Source organism: Psammomys obesus, unplaced genomic scaffold (genome assembly GCF_907164565.1).
Source record: "Psammomys obesus unplaced genomic scaffold, mPsaObe1.curated_primary_1811, whole genome shotgun sequence".
Classification (NCBI taxonomy): Eukaryota; Metazoa; Chordata; class Mammalia; order Rodentia; family Muridae; genus Psammomys; species Psammomys obesus.
In genome coordinates, this window is record NW_026588368.1 from 4,791,331 (window position 1) to 4,812,875 (window position 21,545).

The 21,545-nt window shown below is 45.0% G+C and overlaps 2 protein-coding genes across 6 annotated transcripts; one reads left to right on the top strand and one right to left on the bottom strand.

Annotated features, from left to right (window-relative positions):
• Window positions 1-3,269: 3,269 nt before the first annotated feature.
• Window positions 3,270-5,970, bottom strand: LOC129674287 (uncharacterized protein PF3D7_1120000-like). The gene is made up of 2 exons (XM_055604188.1): window positions 5,831-5,970; window positions 3,270-5,652 (listed from the first exon to the last, which is right to left on the bottom strand). The coding sequence occupies exon 2, from the start codon at window positions 4,705-4,707 to the stop codon at window positions 4,057-4,059; it is 651 nt and encodes a 216-aa protein (XP_055460163.1). The 5' UTR covers window positions 4,708-5,652; window positions 5,831-5,970; the 3' UTR covers window positions 3,270-4,056.
• Window positions 5,971-5,977: 7 nt separating this feature from the next.
• On the top strand, window positions 5,978-20,190 carry Rad52 (RAD52 homolog, DNA repair protein). 5 transcript variants are annotated; one of them, XM_055604182.1, is made up of 12 exons: window positions 5,978-6,161; window positions 8,203-8,296; window positions 10,457-10,558; window positions 11,353-11,446; window positions 11,626-11,693; window positions 12,254-12,372; window positions 12,943-13,018; window positions 16,356-16,555; window positions 16,686-16,834; window positions 17,898-17,978; window positions 18,638-18,859; window positions 19,811-20,190. In XM_055604182.1, the coding sequence occupies exons 1-12, from the start codon at window positions 6,037-6,039 to the stop codon at window positions 19,870-19,872; spliced, it is 1,392 nt and encodes a 463-aa protein (XP_055460157.1). In that variant the 5' UTR covers window positions 5,978-6,036; the 3' UTR covers window positions 19,873-20,190. The 5 variants fall into 5 exon arrangements, with proteins under 5 accessions (XP_055460157.1, XP_055460158.1, XP_055460159.1 ...); XM_055604183.1 differs by having other exon boundaries at window positions 16,689-16,834; XM_055604184.1 differs by having other exon boundaries at window positions 11,626-11,681.
• Window positions 20,191-21,545: the final 1,355 nt, after the last annotated feature.

A 21,545-nucleotide genomic window follows, 5' to 3' on the forward strand; every position in this document is an offset into this window, starting at 1 on the left:
AGTCCCTGAGGTCAAAGTCAGGCTACGCCACAGGTGTGTGGCTCAGCGGTAGAGTACTTGCCAGTGCTACAAACTAAAATGAACAAACAAGCCCGGTTTCTGGAAAATCACTAACTCCCTTTGTGGCTGCATTGTCCACCTACAAAACGAGGGTAATTTCTTTGACCTCCCCCACCCCACAAGATAAAATTTCAGCACTTTACGTTTCTGAGATTAGATGTTTGTCAGCGAGGTGACATTGGTGATATTGACAGTTCACACTGTTCAGACCTGTAGTGAATTCCAAGACATTAACAAATGTCTTTGAAAAGATTACAATATAAATTGTCACAGGAAATCTTTTGTGTGCTTAAAAAGACAAGGCTATGTCAGGCATGTTCGCTTATGCTTGTGACTGTAGCACTGGTGATGCTAGTTCAGAAGGACCTCTGAGAGCCTGAGGTCAGCTCGAGCCACAGAGTGAGTTTCAGGCTAGTCTTGACTACAGCGTGAGGCCCCGTCTTAGAAAGACACCAAAGGGGGGGGGGGGCTCAGAGGTGTTTCAGTGACTAAGAGCACTTGCTGCCTTTGCAGGAGACCTGGTTCAGGTTCCCAACAGTCTGTAAAGCCAGTTCCAGGGGATCTGACTCCCTCTTCTGGCCTTGGTGGACACCAGGTGCTACCCACATAGACATGCAGAGGCTCACACATGAAAACACACAAAACTTTAAAAAACCTACAAAGACAACAACAAAAGAAGATGTACTTGGAATCACTTTTCCCCTTTCTGTTCCTCTTTCCAATGTGGGTACATTGAGTAAGTCTCATTTCTCTGCTTTTCCCTGAAAAGATTAAGTAGAGACAGTCAGCAGAACAGGGGCTGTACACTTCTGGTGTGTGAACAGGATCTGCAGTTGCTTTGGAAACTTTCAGAGATAAGGCCCCACTGCACAACTGAGGCTGCCTTGAACTTGCTGCTTGGCCTAGGCTGTCCTAGAACTTGAGATCCTCCATGTTTATTTGCTGGGATTAGGTATGCCTGCCAGTCTCCCCTTTCTCTTTCTTTTCTTGCCCCCAATCCTGCTTCTTTTTCTCCCTTTCCTGTAGCCCCGGCTGCCCTTGAGCACACTTCGTAGCTTAGGGTGACCTCCTGCCTCTACCTTCCAAGTGCTGGGATTACAGGAACAGGCCACTGTGACCCTGCCTTTGTTTTGAGTCAGGGTCTCATCCTGTCGTGCAAAACCAGTGTGAAACTTGCTGTGTAGTCTAGGTTGGCCTCAAAGTTGTAATTTTTCACCTTTAGCCTCAAAAGTACTAGGATTAGAAGCATGAGTTTCCATGCCTAACTTTTCTTTCTTGATAGTAAACAAGTAATGGTAAGGATCTTACAATAAGTGGTCATGGTACCTCATTAGGTTACCCTATGAGGTTATTATAAAGTATAAGGATTAAATGAATCATGTACAGTGTTTACAGGCTGGGAACAAAAGTTAGCACCATGTAAGAATTATGGTTATTAAAGATTTACAAAATGAGTCATTGTTAATTTAACAGTAGCATCCTCCACTTTGACTTCTAATATGTCATAATATGACTTCTAATAAGCAGCAAGCTTTTGAGAAACACAAAAGGAAAATTAGAGGTTTCTACAATGTGAAAATAATGTCCTTGGAAATTAATTATCAATGCCATCAAAACAAAAGAAGACCTGGAAGAAAACAGTAACAACCTACAGAGCCAGCCGTCTTAAACTCTCCTCAAAGAACTGAATGTCATGAAGCCTCCTTGGAAATAGCCCAGAAATAAATTCCCTTAATGTTGGTGAAATGATATTTGGCCAATGGTCCCAAGATTGTATTAGGAGAGGTACTCTCCTCCATACATGGTGCTGGGGAAAACTGACACCCCAGGCAAGAGAGTGCAATCAGACTGTCTTCCTACAGCGCAATTAAGAAAGTAATTCCTGGGAGTCAGGAGGTAGGGACAAGAGAATTGTGAATTTTAGGGCCATACTGAGCCACGCTGAGTTCCAGGAAAGCTTGGAACTTTACATAGCAAGCTTCTGTCTTAAAAGAAAAAAAAAAAGGGGGGAGGGTGGGACTGGGAGGGAATAAAGGAGCGGAATACAGAGTTAATAAAATGTAACTAATAATAACAAACAATAAAAAAAAAAGGAAAAAAAAAGGAAAAAAATGAAAGTAAAAGCCAGCCATGATGATTGGTGGTGCACACCTGTAATCCCAGCTATTTGGGAGGCTGAGGCAGGAGGATACAAATTTGAGGTTGGCCTGAGTTACACAGAAAAAAACAAACAATTTTTAGAAGTAAAACAAATGAGAAACTCAGACCAACACACACATTTCCCTATGATCTTGGTTAGCACTGATTTCCTACATGTAACATCAAAGGCACAAGAGGACAAGCAGGATGCCACTCTAAAAAGCTTCAACATTAAAAAAAAAAAAAAAAAAAAGGAAAAGAGGCAAACTGCTGGGTGGTTGTGGTGCACACCTTTAATCCCAGCCCTTGGGAGACAAGAGGCAGGTGTATCTTGTGAATTCACATCTATAGCGCCAGTTCCAGGCATTCAATATAGAGAACTGAATATAGAGAATAGAAAAAAGAAACAAAAGAAAAACAAGCCACAGAATAGGAGGAAATATTTTCAAACTATATATTTGATAGGGGGATAAACCACCAAAATACACAAGTGACTCCTGTAACAGCAAATAAACCCAAATATCCCTATTTTAAGAGAGGGTAAATAATCAGGTGCCACGGCTCACAGCCGCTATCCTGGCACTTAGGAGGCAGAGGCAGGAAACGACAGTGATTGTGAGGCCAGTCCTGGTTGTAAAGGTGATGATGGTGATGATGATGGTGATGATGCCAAGTGGTGGTGGCAACCATCCTCCCTACCTCCATCTTTTTTTTTTTTTTTTTTCTGAGACAGGGTTTCTCTGTGCAGCCTTGGCTGTCCTGGACTCACTTTATAGACCAGGCCTCGAACTCACAGAGATCTGCCTGCTTCTGTCTCTCAGAGTGCTGGGATCACAGGCGTGTGTCACCTCATCCTGTTGGCAGTACAAATCTTTAATCCCAGTACTTGAGAAGCAGAGGCAGGAACACAGGAATCTGTGTTCCAGGCCAGCCTGGTCTACAGAGCAAGCTCCAGGGCAGCCAGGGCTACACAGAAACCATATACGGAAAAACTGGCAGATAGATAGACAGACAGATATACAAAGGATCCAAGTAGACATTTCTCCAAATAAGACATATGATACCCAAAATATGAAAAGATGTTTAATATCAGCAATCACAAAAGGAAGGGGTTGAATCAGATGGCTCAGAGGGTAATAACATTTCCAGTGCAAACCTAATGGCCTGCATTCAATCCCTGGAACCTATCTAAAGATGGAAGAAGAGAACAGGCTCTAGAGACTTGTTTTTTGACCTTTACACGTGCACAATGGCACATGTGCACCTAGCGGCACACACACACATTATTAAAAATAAAAAGAAACTGCCAATCAGCTTATGGGGAGCCATTATCTCACAATCTTGTTAGAATAGTCATTAAACAAACACAGGCCTTGCAAAAGTGTCTTTGTGGGTCACGGAGTTTGCTGCCAAGACTGCCTACCCCATAAAGTTTTTTTCCCCCCCAGAATCCACATGGTGGAAGTAGACAACCAATTTCATCAAGTTGATCTCCTGCTTGGGTTACAGGCCTGTACCACCAGGATTGGCAAGTTTGATAATCTTCCATTGGTCAGTAGCGCAGTCTCAAAAGATGCTTTTCTTTTTGAGACAGGGTTTCTCTGGGAAGCCCTAGCTGTCCTGGAACTCACTGTGTTGACCACGACGGCCTCAAACTCCTGAGTACTGGGATTAAAGGCATGTGCCACCATCACTGGCTAAAGATGTTTTTGTTGTACCCACTCAATGGTAAATTGAGTGGTCAACTCGACCAGGAAGCCGCTGAGTTTGTCTCGCAGTTGGTGCCGCTGTCCTGTGCAAATATCCTTGTCTTGTTGGTTATTGGCCCTACGATGTACTAAAGGACTTTTGGTTTATTTATTTTTCCAATTCTATCTTCATATCTTGAATCATTTTTTTGATTTCCTTCACCTGTCTGACTAGATTTTCCTGTTTTTCCTTCAATTCCTTCACCTGTTTATTTGAACATTCCTCTGTTTCTTTTATTTCATTCAGTGATTTAATTACTTCCTCTCTAAATGCCACACACTGTTTGGCTGCATATTCCTGTACTTCTTTACGGATGGCCGTAATCTGTTTGGCTGCATCTTCCTGTATTTTTTTATGGATGGCCGTAATTTTTTTGACTGCATCTTCCTGTATTTCTTTAAGGATGGCTGTAATCGGTTTTTCTTTATCTTCCTGTATTTCTTTACGGATGACCTTAATCTGTTTGGCTGTATCTTCCTCTATTTCTTTAAGGATGGCCATAATCTGTTTGGCTGCATCTTCCTCTATTTCTTTAAGGATGGCCGTAATCTTTTTGTCTTTATCTTCCTGTATTTCTTTACATATTTTATTTGTTTCCTCCATTATCCTCTTCATAAGCACAGATATACGGTCATTTTGAGTTTCACTTATGATAGGGTGTCCAGGGCTACTTGCCCCTGGATAACTGGGTTCTGGAGATGCCAATGCCATATTGCTTTGGCTTTTGTTGGTTGTGCTTTTACGCCGGCCTCTACCCATCTGGCTGTCTCAGGTGTTGGCTGTTAGTTTCTGGTGCTTGCTGGAATCCTAGGGTGGGGAGAATCCCCTTGGCAGGAAGATGGTTGTTCCTGAAGGAGGCCTCCTCAGCTTCTTGGGTATGGTCACCGAATGGCCGGTGCTTATCAGGCGTATGGACCTGTGTGCTAACTGTGGTCGTTGGTAGTCAGCGGGGCTCTCCTCTCACCAGGAGTCCTGAAGATAGCGGCCCTGCCACTGGGTTTCTTGCTCTGAAATTAGTGAGCTGCTGCTCTTACAGTGAGTGTGTTTGCTGGGTGCAGGCCTCTTGAAGAACCAGGGAGCCCAGCGTTTTGGTCAGTTTGGCTCGGGAGACAGGTTGCTCCTTGGAGCAGTGTCTGGGGTTGATCTCGTGGATCCCAGGCTTCTGTAGGTCTGAGGCTGGAGCTCTGTGCCCCAGTACTCAAGCAGTAATCAGTGGCAGGTGAGCACAGCACTCTGTGGGGGGGTCGGCTGAGTGCCCTGAGGTCTGACCCCAATGTTTTTTTCGTGGTGGGTTTTCCTCCTGGTTGGGTTTCCTCCTGACAAGAAAACCCAGTCTCTGGTGCTCTGAGGCCCTCGGTTCTGTCTGGGGCAGTGAGTCAGGCGTGCAGGAAGACCTCTGGGCAGTTGGCTGAGTGCCTGCCAGAGCCCAAGACCTTTTCCAGAGATTATCTGGGTGACCTGATGTTGGTCCCCACTGCTTCCCACACCGTGGGGTTTCCTCTCACCTGGGAAACACAATCACTGGTGTTTTAGGGCCCAGAGTTCGGTCTGTTGGTCTCTGTGCAGACACTGCTGTCCCGCTGGTCAGGTCCTCCCGGCGCCGCCACCTTGGATTCCCCTCTGGATTTACTTACTAACTGCATCTGACTCTGCAGTTCCCGGGAAGGCTCCTGAAGTCCGTCATCCAGGAAAACACGTGAGATCCTGGGGATAAAGGCCAGATAATGAATTGATTAAACTGTAACAATCTGAAAGCCTGACGATTGAAAAACAAAACAAAACAAAACAAAACAAAACAAAACAAAACAAAACAAAACTCCTCAGCCTAGTTTAGAGCGCATTAGGCGAGGCTGGCTCTGACAAAATGGCCGGAGGGCCTCACCGTGTCCGTCACAGAAGCGGCAGGGAGAGCGAGGATCGCCGAGGCGGTGGAGGGGCCCCGGCTCCAGGCCGACCGGGGCAGCACGCGGCGGGAACCCCAGGAAGCATGCGGTTCAGAGCTTGGATGCAGCCCGCGGCGCGCTTTGCGACAGGCTGCTTTACGGCACCCGTCGCCTTCAGGCTTGATTTACGGCTCCTTCATCAGTTATGCCTTGGGCGTGGACCTTCTTCCCAGCGTCCTCCGAGCTCTCGCCTCCGTCTCCCCGGCCGAGTCCCCTTCGGCGTCCCGGTAGGCGGGACCGAGCTCCGGCGTGCCGCGCGTTCCGAGGCGCGTGAGTTGGGGGGAGGCCCTCGCCGGGGTGGTTCGAGGCGGCGCCGCCGAGCCCGGGGGCCCTTCCGATCCGACGGCTGCTGCGCGTGTCGAGCGCGCGGGAGTCTCGGTTGGAGAGGCCGCGTCCGGAAGCCCCCGGGGCTCGGCTGGTGCGGGAGGCGCGGGGTGCCGGGTGCTGACCGCGTGCCCGGGAGGGCAGCCCGGGCGGTGGTGGCGCTTCTCTGCCACCTCGAGACCCGCGCGCTGTTAACCAGACTGTGACTTGGCCAAGTTGGAGGGGTCGGGTGGGGTTGAGAAGAAACGGTTGACTTTGAGAGTAGCCCTCCCGGACTTTGAAAAATGAGGCATGCGTTAGTACCTTTAAGTTCACTCCTTAGGGGCGGACAGTTCTCTGGTTACTAATAGGCCGGGGGGGGGGGGGTTGTGGAGCCCCTAGTATTATCGAGTTCCACAACATTTTATCACCACTAAATAAGTCATGAAGCCCTAGTTAGAACTCCCCCCTCCCGTTACCTCCCGTTCCTAGTACCACTTCTACTTTGTGTCTGTGACCTTGTTTTTGTTTTTGATTTCCGAGATAGGGGTTCTCAGTGGAGCCTTGGCTGTCCTGGACTCGGTTTGTGTAGACTAGGCCGGCCTCGAACTCACAGAGATCCCACCCGCCTCTGCCTCCCCGAGTGCAGGGATTACAGTGCGTGGACCACCGCGCCCGACTGTGTAAACTTGTCAGTTTCACTTGCGTGAAATAATACAGTGTGTCTATAAAATGTGTGTGTAGGCTTTCTGGAAGGGAGAAATGTCAAATTTCCTCCAGTGACAATGTCTTGTTTTCTGTTACTCCTTCCTCTTCCACAAATTTCTAGAAATGTTTTTGGTAATGAGGAAATGGAAAAAGAGTAAAACCATTTTGCTTGTTTTACCCCCCCAGTGAGAATTTGCATTTTTTACAATTTCCCAGCTGCTGCCGGCCTACAGTATAGCCTAGTTTAAGGCAATGCTGTTTGTCATCTTGAACATCACCCTGGCTGTCTGGTTTTACTTTCCCATTCCTTTCTTCTTGCTCTTACTCCTTTTTTCCTCTGCTGAGGTCTTGATTACTACCCAGGTAGTTGGTTCTCCACCGCACCTGGCTTGTTTCCTTTCTGGTAGTCTCCCTGTAACTAGTATGCTTCTTGGAAAACAGTTGAGTTATTGTGGTTATATTTCCTTCTTAACCCCACAGAGACCAGCGTTAGATTGTCCATAGGCTAGATGGTTGTGACTTAGTTTTTAACATTAAAACATAGGCTCTTAAGGTGGGTGTGGTGGCACACACATTTAATCCCAGCACTTGGGAGGCAGAGGCTTGAGGATTGCCACAAGGTTAAGGCTGCCCTGATACACATAGTGAGTTTCAGGCTAGCCAGGGCTCCAGAGTAAAGTTCTTTCTCAAAACAGCCTCTTTATTCCCTCTAGCATCATGAAGTGTACGGTGTGGTGATTGTGTTGTTTTGGGGTGATTGTGTTGTCCAGATGCTGGGCTGCAGTGAGCCTTCTGATTCATCCTTCTAAGCAGCTGAGCCTGTAGGCATTTGCCCCACCCCCAGCGACAATGATGATTTGATATATGTAGCATTACACATGTGAAATGATGACCATACACAGGTTGTTTACTGTCTCTCACTGTTGTACTGACTCTTAGGTAGCAGTGCAGGGACTGCTTTCTCATAACAAGAATTTATTTTATTTAAGTGAGACAGATTGCCTGCATCTGACTCCTGAGTGCTGGGCCTAAAGGTGCGTGCCACCACCGCCCACCTCCACAGCAAGAATTCTGTAATACTGATAAAGCACACTATTCTCTTAGTATACTTTTCTAGCCCATAATAGTAAATGTCTTAACTGGAAGGTAGGAACAAAGGTTTGTCTGGGTCTTGGCAGAGCATAGCTGACCCTTAAGAGACTTTGTCCCTTAAGTAAGTGTCTTCTCTGATGTGGGATAGAGGCACTTGCTTTTGCCTTTAGCATTCTTTGAGTTTTATCTTAATGTTTTGGTTAAACAGAGTCAACATGGCTGGGGCTGAAGAAGCAGTGCATGAAGGGTGTAACAACTGCCCTCCCTTTGCTGGTGGGAAGTCTGTGCTGTGCTTTGGACAGGTAACTGGTGCTTCCCTTATAGAAGGGGCTTAAGTGAGGAAAGTTAGGGTGAAATAATACTGTCATCATGTGTGTAAGATAGTTGTATTTCTTTCTCTTTAGATGCAGTGTTTCAGGATCTTTGCTGTTCTGTTTTGCAGTGTTTTGTAGTGCCTTACCACTGAGCTATTGCATCCCCAGCATGGTGTACCGAGTTTGTTATTTTGTTTCAAGGCCTTTGTTAAACTAAGTATATTTGTGAACTTTACAGCAAAAGACTAATAGTAGGGCCAGTGAGGCAGCACAGCAGATTAAAGGCACCTGCTGCCAAGCCTGATGACCTGAAGTCATCCCTGGGACCCACAGGATGAAAAGAGAGAACTGAGTTCTGCAGGTGTACCGTGTACTTACACATGCATATGGGAAATAAGTGTTAGAAATGTAATAAAAATTTAAAAACCAATAGTACAGGGATTACATTTAGGTGTCAATTTTTGTGTTCATATATTATAATAATGTTCCTACTTATAATATTATAATATAGTAATGTGTTCATATATTTTAATATACCCAATTTGGATGTATAGTGTAGACATACATGCTTGTGAAGAGGGTGCCAAATCCCCTGGATCTAAAATTATAGGTGACTGAACCAGCTGATGTGGGAACTGAACTCTGGTCTCCTGGAAAAGCAGTAAATGTTCTTAGCCATTGAGCCATCTCTCAGGCCCAGGTTCTCAATATTTTGAAGCAACATTTTTGTATTAGTTTTTTTTGTTTGTTTCTTTGTTTGTTTGCTTTTGTTTTTTGAGACAGGGTTTCTCTGTGTAGCCCTGGCTGTCCTGGAACTTGCTCTGTAGCTCTATAGGCCAGGTTGGCCTCGAACTCAGAGATCCACCTACCTCTGCCTCCCAAGTGCTGGGATCAAAGGAGTGTGCCACCATGCCCAGCATTTTTTTTTTCCCCCTGAGACAGGGTTTTTCTGTGTAGCCTTGGCTGTCCTGGACTCACGTTGTAGATCAAGCTGGCATCAGACTCACAGAGATCAGCCTGCCTCTGCCTCCCCTAGTGCTGGGATTACAGGCGTGCATCATCATGTCCAGCTCTCTTACAATATAATCCCATCATGTTTCCCTTCTAACTCCTTCCAAATACTCCCACCCCCCTACCCACCTAACTTAATGTTTTCATGTTGTTTCCCCAAACGGGGAAAAAAAAAAGAGAACAAAAATTAAAACAAGAAATCAATAAGACCAAAAAAACCCCCCAAAAAAAAACAAAATAAAAAAACAAAAAATAAAAAGGACACACACACACACACACACACAAAGAAAAGCAAAAACCAAAGCAAACCATATAGTCTGTTTTCTACCGGTCAGCTCCTCCACAGCATGGGGCTTCCCGCAGCGTGTGGTCGACGCAGCTAGTGACCCCTGATAGACCCAGGCACTCCTAGTCTTCCTTTCCCAGCAGTTACCAGTTGCAAATGGCTTCTTGGTTAACAGCTTGGTTAGGGGCTAGTCTTTGTATCCGTTTACTCTTTTCAGTGCTGAGATTTTGTCTGGTTTGAACCTGTGCAGGTCTTGTGTGTGCTGCTACAGTCTGTCTCTATGAGTTTGTGTCAGTCCTGTTGTGTCTAGAAGGCATCTATGCTTCCTTTTCTGCATAGATCCCTAAGCTTTAGGGGAGAGGGTTAATGATGGCACCCCACTTATGGCTGAGTACGCAAAGTCTCTAACTCTCTGCACATTGTCTAGTTGTGAATCTCTGACGAGGACTGAGTGATGCACAGATCTATGGGTATAATAATATATCAGTAAGAGCCATTTTATGCATTTTTTTTTAAAGAATTATATTAGGTTTCCCTAGATCCATGACCTATCTAGTGTCAAGTTCATGGCCATTTAAAGCAACTTTTAATGAGTGTGTAGGTTGGACTATTTTATAGGGTACCTTGCGATGCTTTGATTCATGTATACATGATGTGCCTAATACTTGCCCCTGGGCTGAGGATGGAACTAGAGTCTCATGCCTGCTATGTGGATGCTTTCCTGCTGCTGCTCTGTGTGTCAGCTCTGCTCAGTGTTTAAGAGTGGGAAGAGGTGCTGTGCCTGCAAACTCAGGGACTCACTGTGGGAGGAGGGGCCCAGGAAGCCATTTGATTTCCCTTCTGGACTCTAGAGCCAGTACACAGCAGAAGAGTACCAGGCCATCCAGAAGGCCCTGAGGCAGAGGCTGGGCCCGGAGTACATCAGCAGCCGCATGGCCGGAGGAGGCCAGAAGGTGAGTGAGTCTTGGGCACATATCTAGCAGTTGACAGAGAAGATTTTGCCTTTTGCTTTCACTAGATTCCATGGATTCTGAGGCCCTTGGTCCCTGCTACTGGATGCTTTGTAGTGACTCTGGGAGGACTGCATTCTGGCCCTCTCTGTCGTCAGCAGTAGCCCAGGCTACAGTCTGTGTGAGAGTCTGTGTGGAGATTTTATATCAATCTTTAAAAATGTTTCCTTTGGGGGGGAAAAATGTTCGCTTTGCCCCTCACTTCCAATCTGATTAATTATTTTTGTGTGTGTTTTTGAGACAGGGTCCCTGTAGTCTGCCTGCAAAGCATGCGCTGTACTCCCAAGCGCCCCATGCTAAAGTTCTGTGTTTGGTTTTGTCCCCCCAAACACCATGTCAGATGTCAGCCTGACACTGACCCTTTTTTATTTTAAGTCTGATCCCTTCCCAGAGATAGACTTGTAGTTCTGGCTTGATTTTCTGAAGTATTTCTGAAATATTTTGAGAATTCCTGTGAAATGGAAGTTTTGCTAAAAAAAAAAATCACATGAGGAATAACTTAATTTTATTCACATTTAAAAATGCCAAAGACAGCTGGATTGGTGGTGCACACCTGTAATCCCAGCACTTGGGGAGGGAGAGGCAGGCAGATTGCAGTGAATTCAAGGCCAGCCTTGTCTACAAAGCGAGTCCAAGACAGTCAGGGCTACACAAAGAAACCCTGTCTCGAAAACCCAAATCCTAAAAATGCCAAAGACATTTTAATAGTTTTTTTCTTAAATTTTTTTATTTTCTAGGTGTGTTATATTGAAGGTCATCGGGTGATTAATCTGGCCAATGAGATGTTTGGTTACAATGGCTGGGCACACTCCATCACCCAGCAGAATGTCGGTATGTTCTCTGCGAATGTTGACTGGTTCATGTTCCTTATCCCATAACTGCGCTACTCGTGCTTGAGAGAGTCCTAGTGATTCAGGACACAGAGTAGGTGGGTTTGATTGCCAGCTGAGGAAAGTGGATGAGGTACAGGGATCAGTATCTTTCCAACTGGTTCTCTTTCACATTCCTAGATTTTGTTGACCTCAACAATGGCAAGTTCTACGTGGGAGTCTGTGCATTTGTAAAGGTGCAGTTAAAGGTGAGGGGGTGGGGTGCCCGTTCTGCCTAGGAGGACCCAGTAGACAAAGTAGGGAGGGAGTCTGAGTGTAGACCTGGGGTGTGTCTCAGCCTGGGTGCCTACAATGGCAGTATTTAAACATCCTTGCTCATCTGCCCCTCAAAAGAATTTCGAAAGGATGTGTCATATTTTGATACAAAAAAGTTTGACTACATAAATACAAAAGGTGTTTGTGTGCGTGTGCGCGTGCACATGGCAGTGACAGTTAATCTGATTATAATGTCACAGCAGAACGGAAGTGCCATAGGGGATTAGCTGTTATTATTTATCTAAATCAGTACTGTGTCCTATTACCCCTTACCTCAGTTTAAACTAGCAGCTCTCCATCTGTGGGTGGCGACCTCTTTGGGGGCTCGAACAACCCTTTTAAACTCTATGCTGTGTTCTCTTGAGCAAGGGCTTGGCTCCACATGTCTCAGGTGTGGTTTGTTTGAGTGCTGTTGGTGAGAGAGGAGGCTGGGCCGCCAACAGCAGGACTGCAAAGCTCTTATGTCAAAGTTCTAACTTCCTTTCTGCCTCAGGATGGCTCCTATCATGAGGATGTGGGTTATGGAGTTAGTGAGGGCCTCAGGTCAAAGGCCTTGTCATTGGAGAAGGCCAGGAAGGAGGCTGTGACTGATGGGCTGAAGCGGGCACTCAGGTAAGGAAGGGCCTGGGCTCTAGCCACTTCACTTCAGCTCTTATTTCAGAGGAAGTGGCACATTCGTTTGGGTCAGAAATCTAAATAACATTTCTCCTGATCCCATGTTTTCTTATGCACTTTCCAGCAAATATGTGGTTGAATCCGGACTACACTGTTCTGTTTTAGCTCCTCCCTTCCCTCCTAGGACGAGCTCAAAGCCTTTCAGGTGCTAAGTCACCGTTCACTTCTTAGAGCAAATTGCCAAGTATACCAACTCAGAGAGGCATGATTTGGCTCCACTTGAGACAGCATAGCCCAGGACTGATTGGCCTTATAAAGAAAGAGACCAGTAATCCATCCTCAATAACCCTAAAGACCCCATCAGTTCTGTACCACTCCCTAGGAATGAAGCCTCTAGCAGGTGGGTTTTGAGAGACTTGTGTGCCATGTCGCTGCTGTGTTCTCAGGGGCTAGTGACCACTGAATGAAGATTAGAGTCTGTTTTCTCTCCTGTAGTTGCAGCTTTGTGATGATGAGACAATTACTTGGATGTTGTAACAGAACCGTTTTACTTTTTTGTCACTGTAGGAGTTTTGGGAATGCGCTTGGAAATTGCATTTTGGACAAAGACTATCTGAGGTCACTAAATAAGCTTCCACGACAGGTAGGTTAGCAGTGAGTAGAGTGGGGGCAGCGTGCTAACACAGGTGCACAGTCCTCCAGTGTCCCTGAGTGTGATGGCTGGAAGGAGAAGTGAAGACTCAGCCTTGGGCAGCGTGTAGTGATTATTTCAGATTTGGAAGGTTAATGCTGGCAGATGTGACCTGGCCAGGTTTTACAGTGCCTCTCTCCTGCACAGAGAGCTGTGGCTGGGGGTGGCCTTAGACGCCTCAGAACCAGCACAGAGCTGTCTCACACATTGCTGTTCCCCACATGTACTCAAAGCAGTCATCTTTAGCTCTGGTGGCTTTGAGGTACACACCTCCATTCTGTCATATCTACCTGTGGGATCTGAGCACCAGCCTCAGGAGTGTGCTGTGCACTAGATGCTGCTAGAGTCACAGTTAACTGGGGAGAGCTGGTGTCTGCCTGGCAGAATGGCTGTCTTCTCTGTCTCCCCGAGGGCCTTGTCAGGGGCCACCCCATTCTTTTAGCATCACAGAGCCCAGTAGAGTCAGTTGGCTCTGACAAGCCCCATGCTGCTTTCTCCTCTCCTCCTCTGTATGTGTACACACTAGTCTCCCGGGGACAGAGACAGTGTCATTCCTTGGCTGTTGTATTACTGATGTGAACATGGATGTGTCCCTTTTCTTAGAAGCACTATCTTCAGTTTCATGAAAGCTACACACAAGTGTGAGTGCTGGAGCCTGTGTCTATTTTGTTTCTTTTGAGAAATCTCCATACTGATATTCTCAGAAGTTCCCACTGTACAGTGTGCTCTCTCCATGGTCTTACTGTTTCAGCATCCTAGTAGAGGCTTTGGTTTTTGTTCCAAAAGCTTGTTGGCCATTTGGGAATCTTCTTCCTTCCTTCCTTCCTTCCTTCCTTCCTTCCTTCCTTCCTTCCTTCCTTCCTTCCTTCCTTTCTTTCTTTCCTTTCTTTCTTTCTTTCTTGGAGAGATTGAAGTCCTTTGCCGCCATTTTTAATGGGTTATCTGGACTTTTTTTTCTGTTGAATTACAGTAGTACTTTAAATATTCTGGACATTAAAATCCTTTATCTGTTAATAAGAGATACAGATGTTTTCTTCCATTCCATGGGTATCCCTAAGGGTTTTAAATTTTTATTATATTTTTGTTTTGTTTAATTTTGTTTTTGAGACAGGGTTTTTCTGTATAGCCCAGGCTGTCCTGGAACTCCCACTGTAGACTGGGCTGGCTTTGAACTTGGACATCTGTCTGCCTCTGCCAGCCTGGTCTGCAAGACAGCCAAGGCTATAAAGAGAAACCTTGTCTCTTAAACAAAACAAAACAAAAAACCAGCGATACAAAAAATTACAAAGGAAGTAAAAGAATCAAGAATAATAACAGCTTTAAGATGTGTAAAAAATTAGCAAAATAGAAGTAGTAATTTTCACTAATTATTTTAAATGTAAATGGGTTAAATCTTAGTTTAAAAACAGATTAAGAGCTAGAGAGATGGCTCAGTGTATGCATTTGTAGATCCTGAGATCCAACCCCTTTGTTCTTCATGGGCACCTCCATTTACATTCACACACACACAATTAAAAATAAAAATTTAACAAGTATATTTGATAGTTGGAGTACAAAAACCATGTCCAAATATATGAGACCTGCAAGACCTGAATTTGATCCCATATAAAGGGTGGGAAGGGCTGGTGAGATGGCTAAGCGGTTAAGAGCACTGACTGCGCTTCCAGAGGACCCAGGTTCAATTCCCAGTAGTCACATGGCAGTTCACAACCGTCTGTGGCTCCAAGTCATACATGCAGGCAAAACACTAATGCTCATAAAATAAAAATAGTTAAAAAAAAAAAAAAAGCTGCTGGGTGGGGCAGCAAATGCTTATAATCCTAAGCCTGAAGGATCCCTTGGGCTAACCAGAGTCGATTAACTGATGAGCTCCAAGCCCAGTGAGACCCTATCTCAAAATACAAAGTGGAGCAAATGAGAAAGCCAGTGACATCAACCTCTGGCCTCCACATGTGCACACATACACTCACAGGGCAAAGAGAGTTGACAAATGATGCTGAGAAAGCTGGGTCTCCCCAGACCAAAGGATGAGATTTGGTTCATGTTTCATACTATTCACAAGAACCAACTCAGCACAGAGTAAAGTCCTAAGTGAAGGAAAGGTTTCACAGAAAATGTTACAGTCACTGGATATGGTGATGATCTCTCTCTTTCCCCCTACCTCTTTGTTGGGGTAGGGAGGCGGTTGAGACAGTGTTTGTGTAGCCTTGGCTGTCTTGGCCTGGCCTCAAGCTCACAGAGATCCGCCTGCCTCCGCGTGAAGGTGTGCACCACTACGCCTGCAGTGTTGATGATCTGATTCTTCACGTTTCTGTTTTGTACATTCTAAGGTAGTTTCATTGTAGTTCCCATTGCAGTTGCATAAACCATCTTAATGGTAATAATTCTCTTTTATAGTGATAACAGTTTAATGCCAGTTTTATAAAAACAAAGCAAACTGCTGTGGCTGGCCTGGGACTCAGATCTGCCTGCCTCAGCATCCTGAGTGCTGGAATTAAGGGTGTGTCCCAGCATACCTGGCTGTTTGTTTATTTTTAATTAAAATTTTTTTTATTGCTTTGCTTTTTAAATTCTGTGTGCCAGCTTTACAGTAACACATATTCTGTGTATGTGTATGTTTATTGGAGAACTTTGTATTTCCTTCTGTCTTTGTACTGCTTCCTTTTTAGTCTGTCTTTTCCTTTTTAGTCTGGAGCATTCCAGCTTTTCTTTTTTCTTTCTCTTCCCTCCCTCTCTCCCTTCTTCCTTTCTTTCACTTCCTCTTTCTTCCCCTTCTAAGGCAGAATCTCAAGTTATAGCTCAGGGTGGCCTTAAGCTTTGCAGCTATCCTCTGCCTCTGCCTCCTAAAGTTCTGGATTTTAGATCCTGCCACTGTGCAAAGAAAAGGGTATAAGCAGACATCAGGGAAGGATTCAAATTAGATTATATAGACTTTTCATCAAAATCAAAGACTGATTTTTATTAAACTTTACTAATGCAAACCGGTTTGATATACAGTTGAATTTCTTTTTTTTAAAATATGCTAAATGTCTGCAGTCCCAGCTGCTAAGGAGATGGAGACAAGGAGGCTTGCCTGGCCCAAGAGTTAGACATCAGTATGGGAAACAGAGACCCCAGTTAAAAAACAAACACCAGTTTGGAAGTTGTGGGTCCATTCAGTCAGCTTTACGGGGCTTGAGAGGAAAGATGGGCCAAGGACCAAGTGCTGTGTCTATATAGATGGACATGACAGGTTAGAAAAGCCGGGTACCAGGTGCATTCAGTATTTTTCTCTTTTTCCTCTTACTAGATCCCTCTGGAAGTGGATTTAACTAAAACAAAGAGAGAAGATTTTGAACCATCTGTAGAACAGGCAAGATATAACAGCTGCCGACAGAATGAAACACTGGGACCCCCCAAACCACAAGACGCAACTTCCCCTTGCAGACCAAGCCACTCACATGATTCGAACATTAGGCTACAGGGGGCTAAGGACAGCAGCAGCTCCTGGTACTGGACTCAGGTTCCCTCCCTTTCCTCTTTTGCCCCTTCTAGTGTGGCTTTGGTCGCTTCCACTCCTGCCTTTGAAAACAGCAAGTGGTTTGTGTGCCTCGTCCATTGTGGTTAACTTGGTTTGCAGCAGTCTGGCTGACACTGTGGAGAGTGATGCCACTTACCAACGAAAGCTCCGGAAGCTCCGGCAGAAACAGATGCAGCAGCAGTTCCGGGAGCAGATGGAGACCCGACAGCAGGGCTTTGCACCTGCCGAGGTGGAAGCCAAGCCTGAGGGTGTGTGAGAGGGAGATCCTGTGACTCACCAGGCCGTGCTTTACTGGGTGGGGACTAATGACCCCATGGAATTAGGATGGGAAAATCTACCCCGCACCTTCCCAGTTCCAAAGACAGTGGGCTTTTTTAGGGAAGTCAGTGGGCTGTGATTGACCTAATCTGCTGCACTTGGAAGGCAGAGGCAGGATCTTGAGTTCCAGGTCTCACTAGTAAGACCCTGTCTCAGTCTAACAACTTATCTTCTGGAATTTGAAATTCAAGTGAAGAATTGCTTTGTTTGTCTCTGTATTAGGAGACTTGACTCTTAGATGGCTTTTGAACAAGTAAGACCAAGCTGGAAGATAATGAGCTTTTGGCAGATTCTTCACATTGGAGCTTAAATTAATCTGAGCTTAGGTTTCACAGAATCAGATGTTTCTGATGTGCAGACATTTGTAAAGGAGCTTTCCCAGACTAGGGAGCTTTTGTCCGTTTTCTCTGTATAAGTGAAGGTGCAGGAATTTCCTCCCATGGCATGACAGTAAAATTAATGCAGGAAAAAACAAAAACAAAACATATACTATTTTGGGCACAGCATGAGTAATGAGTTATCCTAAAAGTTTGGTTTTGGGCCATGCCAGGAGCTCAAAGGCTAGAGGTGGAATCTAGGATCTACTGCCCTTGTCCCACAACCACGAGGCTAGATGGCTCCTAACAAGGCTTTGGCCTTCGATGTTAAAGAGGAAATGGATTGGGGGTGTTGCTCAGATGGTAGAGTGCTTGCTTGGCACCCTGAGTTCCATCCCAGCACCACACTGCTGTTATCTCAGAAGGGTCAGATATTGAAGGCCATCTTGGCTTTATAGGGATTTCAAGGTATGTGAGAGCCCCTATCTCCCACAAACAAAGGAAACACTTGGATCTCCCCACTCTACTGAGAAATAGACTGCATAGAGTGGAGGTAGGCCTGGAGTCAGGAACCTGAACCCCCAAGGTGCTCCCTGTGCAAGAGGGGAACAGACTTAACCCTAGAGTTGACAAGTTTTGTGACTCTGGCTTGTCCTGTCTTCTGTACACACTGTAGCAGTGCTTCCAGCCCCTCCAAAATACAGCACCCCCGGAACTGCTGCCTCAGGACTCTCCAGCGAGAAAGCCGTCTTTACAGGTAAATGTCAGGACTTAACCAGTAAATACTTGTGCTGGGTACTTTTTGGCAGATAGAGAATTCATGGTGTGTGTGTGGGTGTGTGTGTGTGTGGGTGTGTGTGTGAATTGAGCCGTATACCCAGCCTATAGATTTCATCTTAAAGGAGTCATAAAAGTTCTGACTTTATGTGATTTTTAGTTCTTTAAAACTTCTAAAGTTTCTTTGAGAGAGGAAGATGTTTATGTGTGTGCTGGCATACAAAGGTAGGTCAGAGGGCAACTTGTAGTAGTCAGTTCTTGTCCTGCATTGGTTCTAGGTTTTGAACTCAGGTCATTAGACTTGATGACAAGTGACTTCCTGATGATCCATCTCTCTAGCTTTCATCTGATTTTTAGTGTCTGTATAACAGTGTTGGATTCCAAGTTAGAGGCAGGTGAGCTTCCATGTGGGTGCTGGGAATTGAACCCAGATTCTCTGGAAGAGCAGTCTGTACTTTTTTAATTGCTGAGCCATCTCTCCAGCCTCTTTTTTTTTTTTTTTTTTTTAACCCTGAGACACAGTCTTACTGTCTGGCCTGGAACTGTCCATCTTCCTGCTCACTACTGACTGCCACATGCACCATTACACCTGTCAAAACATGGAAGTGTCTGTGAATAACCCTGTGGTTCTCTTTGTAGATAATCTTGAAGACAACCTTGAAGTGTGGGACTTGACTCCAGATTTAGAGGACATCATTAAGCCCTTGTCTAGACCAGAACCACCCCAAGCCTCTGCCACCCGAACCCTCAACAACCAGGTGGTGACCCCGGATGGTGTCCTACATGGGCTTTGCCACCAGGAACAAGAAAAGCCTGGACCCGGGCACCTGCAGACCTGCAGCACCAACCAGCACGAACTAGGTAGCAGAAGTGTATGGTAGGACAGTTCTGGGTTCAGTTCTGTAAAATAGACAAAGTGCTAGCTCATTTAACAGGTTGAGTTAGGGGGACTGGAAAGATGATCAGTAGTTAACAATGCACACTGCTTTTTGCAGAGGGTCTGGGTTTAACTCTTAGCTCTCATATACTGGCTCATAACTATCTACAGCTTCAGTTCCAAGAGATTGGACTTCCTCTTTCTGGACTCCGGGCACCAGGCATGCAAGTGGTACAAAGACATACATGCAAACACACACAAACACACAAAAGGATAATCGGGACAGAGTGTCACATGCCTGTAACCCTGGCACTCAGAAGGCTCAGGCAGGAGGATTTCCACTGAGGCCAGCTTGAGCTAAAATGAGGTATAGATACGCTTTATTTAAGATGAATTTTGTGGACTGGTTATTTAGGCCAATGGAAGAAAGCAAAGTCTTGGGTTCAATCAAGCTAGTAAGGACTACATATTAAGGTCCTATCTCAAAGGAAAACAAAAACAAAAAAGAACTGGATGGAATCTTCCGAAGGCAAATGCAGGTGAAGATAGTGATAGTGATTTGAGCTTTGGGCTCTTGACATCAGGTCTAGATCTATTCTTTAGATCTAGAATTTGGTATCCAATCAGTAAAGATGTGAATGTTGACGATAAAACAGTTAAATTTTCATTGCATGGCTCTTGAGCTCCAAACTTTGATGACAGTGTTTTATAATGTCAAAATGTTGGACACACTACTTATAGAAAGCAAAGGCCTGATTGCATTTAGACCACTTCCTCCAGAAAGTAGATGTGTCATCATGGGAATGACATCACAATGGTCATTCTTATCATTCTTATTATGTGTTGTCTGAATTGAGGGTTGCTAGTCAATACACTCCAGACATGATTACTGTTTAAAGTCAAACCTCCTGTACTTAAACCATTATCTTCTACAGGAAACTCTGACTCTCATAGGAAGAGCCAGGACCTGAAGAAAAGGAAACTGGACCCATCCTGAAGCTCGAGACATGACTAGATTCTGTCCTTGAAGGACTTTGGAAAACTGCAGTTTGGTCACAGAATTGTTCCCGAGGCTTTTACACCTTTGTTCATTCTGAGCTCATTAGAGGACTTTAGATACTACTGTCGAGAAAGCCAACTAGGTTACAAGGTTTTCCCACCCTGTAATTGGAGGCCAACAGATGAAATGTTTTTTTTTTCCGCATCATTCACTCTCAAACTACTGTATTGAGATTTTAGAGTTAGCAGGCTGCCTAACGATGTAGCCCATCAAGCCACAGTTTTGATATTTTACCTACATTAAATTATGTGTGATCTCACCTTTCCTTTGGCCTCATGTTTTTAATGATTTTCACTAAGTGCTATTAACAAGGCCATGGTGGTAGTTGAGAAGTAGCCTCCCTTTAGAGAGATGGGCCAAGACTTACAGTGAGTGCTTCAGTGTTGATGGTTTAGAACTTAAGCCTCTATTCTCAACACTTAGAATACCCTGTGGGTGTAGTCTGTGTACAGCAGGAAAGCCAGCATGATTTTTTTTTTTTTATACTTTAGGTCGTAATAAAGACTATGCATCTCAGTAGTTGCAGCTTTCCCCCCCCCCCCCCAAAGGTTTAAAACATGCTTCTAAGAGGCAGAAGTTTACGGCATTCGCTTGGTCAGCATTCCTATTTTTTTTTTTTTTTTTTTTGGGTGCTCGAGACAGTTTCTCTGTATAGTCCTAGTTGACCTGAAACTTGCTTTGCAGACCAGGCTGACCTTGAACTGCCTGCCTCTGCAGGGTGGTAGGATCAAGGAGGTATGCACCACCAGGCCCATCTATTAGTGCTGCATTTTTGAGCTGTAAGTGATGTTTGAAAACTAACCCTGACAGAATTGTGGAACTCAGAACTGAGATTGCTGGTAAATGGGCCTCTTGCATGGCTGTACTTGGCAAAGGCAAAACGCATCCAGGTGGGTTCTCCTGCTACATAGGGTGGTTTCTTCTGGGTGAACCTTGAATGAGAAACCGTTGGTTGTTGGGAGCTACCACATAATTTCTCATTTAAAGAAAGGAGGTATCATAATATAATTGTTCAAGACCAATGTTTTTTTCCCCTAAGCAAGGAAATAATGATCCCAAGGAATAGGTATTTTTTCCCCCCCTCTGAGACAGACAGGGTTTCTCTGTGTAACCCTGGCTGTTCTGGACTCACTTGAGATCTGTTTCCACCTTCCCAAGTGCTGGGATTACAGGTGTGCACCACTGCACTTGGCTTTTTGTTTTGTTTAATCTTTTGTGTGTTTTGTCTGTCTGTCTGTATGTATGTGCCAGTGCATTTGTAGTATCCACAGAGGGTAGAGCAGGCGTTAGATCATCTGGAATTGGAGTTCTAGATCATGGTTGTAAGCTACCATGTGGGTCCTGGAAATTGAACCTGGGTCTTTTCCAAGGATAGTACACTTAACTGCTGAGCCTATTCTCCAGCCCCAGGAATCTCTTCCTTAAATGGAGTTTCATGATTCTTTTCCCCAAATGAACAATGAATTTTTTACTCAAGCTGAATTTAGAGTTTTGCTTTACCTAATCCTTAAAGAAAATTTTTTTATTTTGAATTATGTTACAGTGTATGATGGAATTGGTGCTGTTGCTACACCATCTGGTTCCCAGGGGTCACATACAGGCTTTGTGGG

Bases quoted from the DNA above. Each gene is read 5' to 3' on its own strand.
- LOC129674287 (XM_055604188.1), bottom strand. From the start codon at position 4,707: ATGGGTAGAGGCCGGCGTAAAAGCACAACCAACAAAAGCCAAAGCAAT.
- Rad52 (XM_055604182.1), top strand. From the start codon at position 6,037: ATGCCTTGGGCGTGGACCTTCTTCCCAGCGTCCTCCGAGCTCTCGCCT. The intron at 10,559-11,352 runs GTGAGTGAGTCT...TTTATTTTCTAG, and splicing joins TGGCCGGAGGAGGCCAGAAG to GTGTGTTATATTGAAGGTCA. The intron at 11,694-12,253 runs GTGAGGGGGTGG...TTTCTGCCTCAG, and splicing joins TTGTAAAGGTGCAGTTAAAG to GATGGCTCCTATCATGAGGA.